This window comes from Emydura macquarii, unplaced genomic scaffold (genome assembly GCF_026122565.2).
Source record: "Emydura macquarii macquarii isolate MOO-44397 ecotype Brisbane River unplaced genomic scaffold, CSIRO-AGI_Emac_v2 contig_71, whole genome shotgun sequence".
Classification (NCBI taxonomy): Eukaryota; Metazoa; Chordata; order Testudines; family Chelidae; genus Emydura; species Emydura macquarii.
In genome coordinates this window covers 1,478,095-1,488,349 of record NW_027130208.1, presented here as the reverse complement: position 1 = coordinate 1,488,349, position 10,255 = coordinate 1,478,095, and the positions used below count along the sequence as shown (strand labels likewise).

General features: G+C 42.3%; 2 protein-coding genes across 3 annotated transcripts; both read right to left on the bottom strand.

Moving 5' to 3' along the window:
- Nucleotides 1-584: 584 nt before the first annotated feature.
- HTD2 (hydroxyacyl-thioester dehydratase type 2) lies at nt 585-3,988 on the bottom strand. Its single transcript, XM_067541108.1, has one exon. It carries the CDS (start codon nt 3,986-3,988, stop codon nt 3,464-3,466), a length of 525 nt encoding a protein of 174 aa, XP_067397209.1. The 3' UTR covers nt 585-3,463.
- On the bottom strand, nt 3,953-9,951 carry RPP14 (ribonuclease P/MRP subunit p14). Of its 2 annotated transcripts, none has more exons than XM_067541120.1 (6): nt 9,878-9,951; nt 9,193-9,310; nt 9,008-9,092; nt 7,534-7,610; nt 4,873-4,951; nt 3,953-4,087 (listed from the first exon to the last, which is right to left on the bottom strand). In XM_067541120.1, exons 2-6 carry the CDS (start codon nt 9,288-9,290, stop codon nt 4,031-4,033), a joined length of 396 nt encoding a protein of 131 aa, XP_067397221.1. In that variant the 5' UTR covers nt 9,291-9,310; nt 9,878-9,951; the 3' UTR covers nt 3,953-4,030. The 2 variants fall into 2 exon arrangements, with proteins under 2 accessions (XP_067397221.1, XP_067397229.1); XM_067541128.1 differs by lacking the exon at nt 9,878-9,951 and adding an exon at nt 9,594-9,789.
- Between the last annotated feature and the right edge of the window lie 304 nt (nt 9,952-10,255).

The window sequence follows — 10,255 nt, the reverse complement described above, 5'->3', positions numbered from 1 at the left end:
TATGGAGCAAAATGTATACATACTTCACATTCGGGTTAGTTTTTGACACCACTGAAATGTTTCTATAACCTAGAGACAAGCATTGAGGTTATAAGAATTCAAAAGGTCCATTTACAATCAAAACAGCTCATCTACTTCTTTGCGATGTGGGTTTTTTTGCCTGGATGATGGTGGCAGGGGGACATAGAGTCAGAAGCAGGAAAGAAGAATAAAATTATTGAACATCTCTAGCATTCTCAGAGAAAGATCTCTTTATGCATATAGAGTAATTCAGTCCTATGCAGAGGGCCAGGCCAAGACCTATGCACCGCTTGAGTCCCACAAAACCTTAAAAACAAGGCTTATATGTGCAGAGGTCTTGTTCTGTCCCTCTACACAGGGAAGAATTTCACTGTAATAGCATGAGTGTAATGAGCATTTAGAGTAAAACATTAGTAGATGCAGACATTCTGATATATGTCGTTACTCTCCTGCCTGAGAAATAAGATGATGAATCAGTATTTGTCAGGAATAAATTAATTTATTAAAGTAAGAACTGATAAAGGGAACACAAGCTGCCTGGCACTACATTGGATTATATGGAAATATAATAACCATGCACTTACAGTGCCAGAAGAAAATTAGAGCATTTGCACATTGAGTTATCACAGAAGTTAGGGTCTCGATGACAAGAAAAACAGGCAACTTTTTTTTTAATTGAATCCAAACTTTAAAACACAAGACTTTACACAGCTACTCCATAAAGAATGAAATAGCCAATTTGAATTCAACTTAGTCATCAGTTGTTTAGTTTAATTTTCCCCTGGAGTTTGTTGGCCAAAAGAACATCCTTAAAATAACACTGTACTCTCTATAGTACAGACCTTCCACTTTTGCAAAACGGGTTATGTGTGAAGTCTGTCTGAATTACTGTAAATTCTTTCCATTGCAACAGTATTGCCTAGAGATCTGGGAATATCAAAAATCCTTTTTAGATTAGACCTCTCTCTGGGGCTATCACCAGAATTCTTTCAGTGTCTCTGGTGTCAGATCATGCAGCAATTAAAGTAGTACTTTTCTGCATTCTTCTGTTGGGAGTTCTTTAAGGCCTCCCCATATGTACCATAATGAATCTGGATCTTCATTTAATTTTACAGGCCTTGTAGCTTTGGCAGTATTTTCTCCCAGCACCCCCATAATATGAATGATTTTTAGTCTGCACTGGTTTTCCAGAGCTTAGTCTGTGTCTACACCACACAGAATACACTGGCTTAGCTACATCCCCGTAACTATGGCCTCACAACCCCATAGTATAGAGGCAGACTACACCAACCGAAGGGGTTTTTCCATGAGTGTAGGAACATACACCACCTCCCGGAACAAAGTCAGCTACCTCAGCAGAAGTGTTCTTCCATCAGTGTAGCTACATTTACACTGAGGGTTGTGTTGGCATAGCTATGTCAGTCAAGGGTGTCTGTCACACTCCTGACTGATATAGCTACGTTAAACTAACTTGGAAGTGTAAACCAACTCTAGTAAGCACAGCTTATTTATGATTGAAATGAGTAAGGCTTGGGTTACACTTATATTAGTTTCTCAAGGTCATTAGTGCTGAAAGCCTAATTTTTAAGTTCTCCTTCACAGCAGAGAGGGTGTGTTGTGATTGTTGTCAGGGCCCACAGAGTCCCTGAAGCTGTAAAATGAGACTACCATGATGATGAAAGGAGTTTGAGGAGCTGAATGTGATTGTATCTGAGGAGCTACAGCATCAGTGTCAACATTATCAGCTACCAATTTTATTTTAAGCATTCTCAGAATATACTTATGCATGTGATGAGCATGCACACAGGCTGAAAGGCTATTAAAAGGATCTGATGCAAAACAGTGCAGATATAGAGTACACATTAATGCTTGGGTGGAGAAGAATTACCAGCTTGGTTGATGAGCCCTGTTCTCTTTTCAGTTTATTTTAGTCTCTCGTTTTTAAACAGATCCCCAGAGATAATAGTCGGTCACAAGACAAAAATGAAAGAGACCCCAGGTTTAATTCTCTGCTCTAACATAATGTCCTGTATTACCTTTTGCAAGTCACAGCCAGTTTTTTAAAGGTATTAGACATTGAAAGGTGCAGATAGGTGCCTAAGCACCCAGCTGCATCTTTACATGTCTAAATACCTTTAAAAATCTGGCCCCTGGTCTGTTTGGGCCTCACTTCCTATGTGAAAAATGGGGATAATAGCTCTTTCCTACCTCACAGGTCTGCTGAGAGGATAAATATATTAACGTCTGAGAGGCTGCTCACACATTATGGTACCAGCAGGCCGATAAGTATCTTGTAAAGGAAAATTAAGGTTTACACGAGGTTTATTCTGAAATGCTCCAACTCTGCCTGTCTCCCTCATGCACATTTGGCTCTGTGTGTTGTCTGAAAGAACAGACCTACCTAATCCACTTCCACTCCATTCTCTCTACCCTCTTTCCAAAGCATAGCAAGGCTCAAGTTTGATCACACAATTAGCAATTCTGGACTAGAAAGGGTTAGCTCATAAAGCCATCCATCATGTTTAGCCACGTGTTTGTAAAGTTCTCTATCATTTAGTTTTAAGAGTTCTTACATTTCTGACAGGTTGCCACATGCCATTTAGTTTGTAATTTAGCATTGGCAGGATGTTATTTAAGACCTTTACACAGACAATTATTGTATAGCAAGATGGCCTTAAATCAAAATCCATTCGCCCAAAAATGAAGTGCAACAGTGCATTAATGTGAAAAACAATGGAGCTACTTTAATAAAGACAATGTTTGAATAATCACTTGACTTCACAAATCTTATCCTTGTAAGTCAGGAGAGGATGGCATATGTTTATACGGACCAAATGCTCCTTGCCTTATTCACCCAAGTAGTCCTGGCTTAGACTTCAGTTCATTTAATTTGAATAAGTAAGGGAGTGGGAGAGATTTGGCTCTTTGCCACATCTAGAACCTCAAACTGAGTTAGAGTTCAAAACTCAACATAGACTACACGTGAAATGTGGCATGTTTGTGTGATAGAAACCAGGAGAATACTAGATAAATGGTTTACATTGCTCCATGAATATGTTATATTTATCTTGGCTCCATGTTTACCAGTCAGGTGACAAGAATCTCTTGACCAACTCCAGAACATTACGTGAAGTAAACATTCCTTTTTGAAAGGTTCCAGTAAACAGTGGTGTTTATTTTGGTGACAGATAGTTAAGCAAGGAAAAAGAATAATCCAGGTTGCAGAGGATGGTAATAGACATAAGGTAAGTATGGGTCATATTGATCTTTGTTTCCATCAAAAGTGATATTTTCTCTCTCTCTCACCTACAAGGCACAGTAGCTCTCAAAATTGACAGCAAGCGGTGTCCTTGAACGTGTTTTTTTGCAGGCTTCCTTTTACTGAAATATCATATGTAAAAAAAACCCATACTTCTGTATTATAGAATAAAGCACCATGCAGTCAGGAGTTCTGTCCTTCAGACACCATGACTTTCACTATCCCTTCCATAACAATCTTTTCACTTTCCCGAACAGTACATGATACTGAAATGTACGCAATAGATCTCTTCAGTCTCTTCACTTCTGCTGCAGCTAAGACTTCTTCTCCAGTGTACAAGGGAGCTGGGAAGTGAATTTCCTGAGAAAGGAACACACAACCATGGCCAGGCATTTTAGTACCTAGAACTGCAGAAATAAGTCCATTGATCAAAACTCCATGTACAATTGTTCTCCCAAACCTTGTTCTTTTTGCATAGTCTTCATTCAAATGCAGTGGGTTTGTGTCCCCAGTTAAGTTAGCAAAAGTAACAACATCCTTCTGTGTGAAGGCTTTAGTAAGTTCAGCCTTGTCTCCAACTTGTATATGTAAACACTGAAGGGAGGGAGATCTGAGCAATGAGCTGGTAATGTTTGGTTTTGTCAGGGTTGTTGTTTTGAAATCCCCACCAAAAATTCTGGGTCTGAGGAGTGCCAACATCTTGAGCATCTTCCGCTTCTTATAACCCAACCAACTGTGTCTCCTGTGTATTCAATCCAATACGAGTTCTCTACTGTTCCCAGATAACGCAAGAAGAAATGGAGAGGTCTGATGGGGAAAAAAAAATATGAAGCATTATGAAAACATCTTACACACAACTAAACAGTTTCCAGCAAGCAAGATTTAAAAAAACCCTAAAACTTAAGTTTCCCCCAGGTAAAGGAAAATCAGAACAATTTAAGACAACCACGTTATTCAACTATCCCCTTGGAGACCAACTCCATTTCCCAGACCCAGGTTATTGGAGGTTACTGGCAGAAGAAGTAAAGTATTTCAGAAGGAACAAGCATTGGGCTCTGGAGTTCAATTCCAATGAAGTTTCAAGTGGGATCAGTTGAGTATCAGTGGGGAAAAAATACAAGTTTGTATGCAGATGGGGGCCAAGGACAAACTGTCATGGAAATTAGTTTCCTCAAAAATCTGTTAGAGATCAGTCCTGATCTCACTGCAGTAGATATGGAAAGTGATAGAACTCAGACACTAGCATCTAGTTTTACAAGATCACATCTATATGGGCCCCAAAAGGAAAGATGATTCCCAGCATCTACTTCCTCTCAGACAACTCCAGATATGACAGCAGGTAACTGTTACAAGCACCGTACAGTATAAAGAGACATGGACATGACAATTTAAGTTGACTGAATTTCAGTAATTATGAGAGGGACTGATTCAAGCTCTCAGTCTGTTTCACACCTATCCTTAAGGGTATTTACTCTAAAAAAACTGATCAGTTTTTAAACACAGGTAAACCATGTCTCTACAAAGAAGAGGCGCATTAATCCTAAAGAGGACTAAAATTTGGAGGCAGATCCCCGAGTTCCCCTGGGCTTTACCTGTATCACTCTGAAGGCACACTTCCTGTTCTGGTAGGAGCCCAGCAGTGTTAGAGCACTCCACAGCTTGACAAGGCCGCTAAATAATGACAACATTAAATATATTATTAGGATTCACCTGCCTGAAAGGTTTTCCTGCTATGTATACAGCTTAAATTGAAATATATTAAACAGAAGGAATAATGAACCCCCAACTGAACGTAACAGCTGGTAATTTCCATCACTGAGTTCTGGCAACAAGTTTGTGTCACAATTACCTTTCAGTGTAATTTGTCTTATCTATGATTTGAAGTATTTAATACAGTTGGTGCTCATGGTTTTTGCCCTTATCAAACCCTTTTTCTCTGGACCTGTTTCTTGAACCCCTCTTCCTGTGCCTTTAGTCTCCTTCCTTTCCCCACCCCCAATAGCTTCCATTCATCTTGAGGGGCCTAATCTCCCACCTGTTCCAGACCTCCTCCCATAGCAAAGGACAACAGATATTGATTTCAGTACTACATCATCCATAACTGGTTATTTTGTTTTAAGATAGGAACACTGTATGGATACACATTTATCATTTCAGTCAATACATATCAAGTTTGCTCAATTTTTAAGTAAAAAGATGTTTTAGTCTAACCTCCAGCCCTGCATACTCAGCCTAGCAAAATCAAGCTGGGTTCTTTCTAAGTCAGTGGTTTTTCATTTGCAGACCCCTAAAATATTTCAAATGGAGATGCAGGCCCCTTTGGAAATCTTAGACATAGTCTGCAGAACCCCAGAGGTCCACAGACCACAGGTTGAAAACCACTGTTCTGCATCATGCATGATCACCTGTAAGAGATTTTTCCCTTCCCAAATTTTCCCTTCAGTGTCACCTGGGCAACCCTACTGCCTTCAACTGATTGACTACAGGTATAACTGATTGGTCCTGGAATTTAGGAAGCAATTCTGCTGATGCAAAAACAACAGAATCCAATTCTCTCTAACCTGCATTAGCTCTGCAAGATGTAACAAGTACTAAACACTTACTTTTGTAACGAAATGCAGCAGATAGGACTATACACAAGAAGCAGATCTGTCAAGAAGTTGTGATGTTTACACACCTTAGTCACTTTTTAGACTATAGTGTCACTTCAATTATTCTGGACCAGTCACATTTTTAAGGTCAGATTCAGAAAATTGTTGAAACCCAAAAGCCAATGGAAATGCATTGTGCTTGAGATGGTTTCTTAGTCTGCCTTTTTACTGCTGTTTTGATCTCTCATGCTTTAACATTTTTCTTAGTAGTATATGATAACTTGGGAGAAAATTAGTGCTTTACATCCAGGAGTCTCAAAGTACTTTATAAAGCTGCTCACTTACCCTCATTTTACAGATGGGGACACCAATATAGAGACATTAAGTAACTCACTCATGGTCACAGAGCAAGTCGGTGACAAAGTCAGAATTAGAGCTAAATTCTCAATTCCCTTCCTCTAACTTCTAGAATCTAAACTAGGCTGACCTTACAGTACTAGATGTTGCAAGATAATAGGGATGTAAAGACTGCTCTAAAAGGCCAATTACTGGATTTCATACTTTAAAAAGGTACTTCGTACTTTTTTAAAATGGAGAGGAATCATGTAGTTTTGCTCACCTCAATCTACTTCAGGTGCCAGCCGCATTCTTCAACCTGCCTTCTCTAACATGTAGCAGTATATACATTCAAAAATCCAAAACAAAAAACACTACTCTACACACAATTCTCCCCGAAGAGAGGATGAAAGAGAGAATAAACCACATCATTTAATGCACTCCTGAGAGAGACACAGATACCATGGTGATGAGGGCAGCACAAGAATTAATATGGCACAGTATTGTATATCTAGAGGCCAATACGGCTATAAGTGTCCTCATCTAACCTCTTAAGCAGCCACTTGATAATGGAGAGTGAAAAAGCTCTCTCCTTCAGCAATGGATTTTCTCATCAGTTAAAGATGAAGCTTCTACCAGTTCTGGGCCAGGTGCCCCCCAGGTGTATCTTGAAATTCTAGTGCAATTAGAAACAAATACTCCTGAATGACCACTAGGTGTCATTCACATACACCCCAGCAATACACAAGAATGCAACAGGCCAAAAGGTTTAGAAAATCTGACCTATGAGGAAAGGTTAAAAAACCCAGGCATGTTTAGTCTTGGGAAAAGAAGATTGAAGAGAGGACCTGATAAGCATCTTCAAATACATTAAGGCCTGTTATAAAGAGGACAGTGATCAGCTGTTCCTCCTGTTTGCAGGAGGTAGCACTAGTAGTGATGGACTTAATCTGCAGCAAGTGAGATTTAGGTTAGTTATTAGAAAAAGCTTTCTAACTATAAGAGTAGTTAAGCACTAGAACAGACTTCCAAGGAATCCCCATCATTGGAAGTTTTGAAGAACACGCTGGATGAACACCTGTCAGGGATTGTCTTGGTTTACTTGGTCCTGCCTCAGTGCAAGGAGCTTTACTTGAAGACTTCTCCAAGTCCCATCCAGTCCTACATTTCTATGAAATCAGAGGTATTATTATTTTCTCCTTAATTTTGATAGGGAAAAAATCAGAAGTTGTAAACTAGTTATTTTCAAATTAGGTTATTTCTATATCTTACACAATTACTTTTTCTGTGTTGGTACTTGCAAGGTATATGCAATCAATGTCTTACCTGCTAGAAATTCTTAGTATTGCAGACAGCGTCTTTTCCTCATATGTTAAGACATCAATAGGCAAGGCTGCACCAACCTGTGAACAAATAGGGCACTATTGTTAAATCAGTGCCATTCACTGCTTTAACACCAATTTCCATATTCTCCAACTGAAAATATTATTAGAGCATCTTGTAATACCTGACTCTTATATAGCCCTATTTATTCACAGATCCCAAAGCACTTTACAAAGGAAGAAAGCATCATCATCACCATTTTACAGCTGGCAAAAGTCAGGCACAGAGATGAAATGATTTGCGCCACTTCACCCAACAAATCAGTGGCAGAGCCAGGAATAAAACAGAGGACCTCTTGAGTCCCAGTCCAGTAGGCCATATTGCCTTCTGCTATTTTCCTTTAGAAGCCCTACTGCAGCAGGAACACGGATAGCAGGACTTAAGGAAAATGGCTGTTTTCACTCCCAGCCCAGGAAGTATCCACTAGCACTAAAGAAGCATCCAGACTGCTTCGAAGTGACTATGGAAGCTAAGCTAGGAGATAAATTCAAGAAACTGAACTAGAAGCCTTACTATAAGAGCCAAAGTCTGTGAAACAGCAGAAGGTGGAGAAAGAAGGGCTCTGAGTGGGCAGAAGGGAAATAGGAAAAAACAAATTAAAATTTTCTGTTTATGCCCCATGAACTAAGCCACCCTTTCTGCTTTCAGCTCTGACTTTCCATTAGTAAATCTAATATGGAGAATATAATATTTTCTAGTGGAAAGGAGGAGCTGGAATCAGCTTGATTATTCTTTGAAGGGACCCCATCTACATACTGACCCAGCCTGATCATTTAGTTTGAGATCTTCCAACATCACAGCTTCCACACTGAGAAATCAATTAATCAAAATTCTTTGTCCTGCTAAAATTAATGTTAAGTCAGATGAATCGTGTACACGGCACAAGAAACTTCAGGATTCAGAACACTGAACACACATCAGAACTGAAGTAAAGTAGGATTTTCATATAATTCGCCTACTTAAACAGAAGAATTGTAACATTTACTACCACTGTTAAAAGCAACCTGTAGTTTACGGATTTTTTTTTTTTTTTAAATAATCAGAGTGTGGTAATTGAAGAACAAGGGGCTAAGGTACAGAAAGATCAGGCTCTGCCCTTCAGCAGCACACTCTCCTGGACTTTCCATTTGAAATAATGGTTTTAAAAATTAGCAGTCACTGAATACTGTATTTAAGAATGTGGTGGATTCTCCATTATATGCAGTCTTCAAGTTAAGAGAGAGGCGCAACTCAAACCAAAATTATAGACTCAATGCATAAATTACTGGATGAAATTCTTCGGCTATTATTATGCAGAAGTTCAGGCTAGATGATCATAATGGTTGCTTCTGTCCCTCACCCTCAAATCTCTGAAATTATATTTATAAGGGATTCAGAAAAAGTACAACAGTCCAATTCACAGCCAATGATCTCATACCTCTCCGTGTAACTCCTTCAGTGCTGAAATAATAAGTTGCTTGAAATGAGCAGCATTCAATCTAATTCCACCTTCTTGAAATTCTCTGGAAACAACAATATTGTTAGCCAGACTCATTATTCAACTCAATCAATCTTAAAATGGATTTTGTATAAAGTTATTTCTGGGGAAAAACCTGAACTTACAAACGGATCTTCATATAGTGGTGTTCGGAAGCGTTCTTAAAGACGATCCTTTCAAATGCAGCAGGCTTGGGCGCCTTCCCTGCGCCTACGTCAACCATACTAGCAACGCACTGGGCCCCTGCGGTGAAACACAACAGCAGAGGATGTGGTAGGACCAGAGACGAGACTCAGGGCACCACAGGCCGGTGTCACAGGTACACGCGGAGTGAGTAAGGCGGCAGCAGCATCTCTTTGGCACCCGACAGGGCAGGCCAGGGTCCCACAGCCCAGATCAACTGCTTCGGGCTCGTGCTGCAGGACAGCTGTAGCCGTTCCCTCCCGCCGCGCCTGGAGCCTGGGCCCGCCAACCCGGCACGGGGGGGGGGGGGGGGGTGGCCGGGGTCTCAGAGCTGGGGCAGTACCGGGGCTCTACGGCTCGCTGCCGAGGGGGCTTCACAGCCTAGCCGCGCCCGTGTGTCCCGGGGCTCCCCGCCCGCAGCCGGCGGAGCGGCAGGCTCGGACGTGGCTCCGCGCCAACGGGGCCCTTCCGCCATGCCCGGGAGCCGGCGGAGCCCGCTTACGGTCGGGGGGGGAGGGGGGCGCTGCGGGATCACGGGCACTCGCCGCCTTCACTAGGCCCGCCCAGCCTGGGAGGGGGGGGGGAGTGAACGGCCCGGCCCCCCTGAAGAGCGGATCTCAAACCCACCGGCAGCGCTCTCCGCCCTCCCCCTCAGCTTGGCCGGGGCCGGGGAGTGGATCCCTGGCCAATCACCGACCAGGTCCTCCTCGTGGCCAATGGCGGGCACCGAGGTTGCCCCGCCCCCTACGGAGCCCCAGCGGGCACAGACGGTGATTGAGAGGCAGGGAAAGGGGCTGGGCTCTGGGTGGGGAGGGGCGAGTCGCAGGGCGGCGCCTTTGTTGCCATAGCAGCTCCGAGCTCCTTCGCGGGCTGGCCGGACTAGACCGCTCTGCGCGCAGGACCCTTCGCCTCACCTCAGTGGGGCGGTTACGGCGCGTGCTCGTTGCGCCACTGTCTCAACGGCTTCGCCGCCTGCGCTGTGCACGCGCCCGTGGCCTTGTGGCT

Excerpts from the sequence above, each read along its gene's own strand:
- HTD2 (XM_067541108.1), bottom strand. The coding sequence starts at position 3,988 with ATGCTCAAGATGTTGGCACTCCTCAGACCCAGAATTTTTGGTGGGGAT.
- RPP14 (XM_067541120.1), bottom strand. The coding sequence starts at position 9,290 with ATGGTTGACGTAGGCGCAGGGAAGGCGCCCAAGCCTGCTGCATTTGAA. Across the intron at positions 7,611-9,007 it reads TGAAGGAGTTACACGGAGAG|GTTGGTGCAGCCTTGCCTAT; the intron begins GTATGAGATCAT and ends ATTTGTTCACAG. Across the intron at positions 4,088-4,872 it reads GTGCCTTCAGAGTGATACAG|ACCTCTCCATTTCTTCTTGC; the intron begins GTAAAGCCCAGG and ends TTTCCCCATCAG.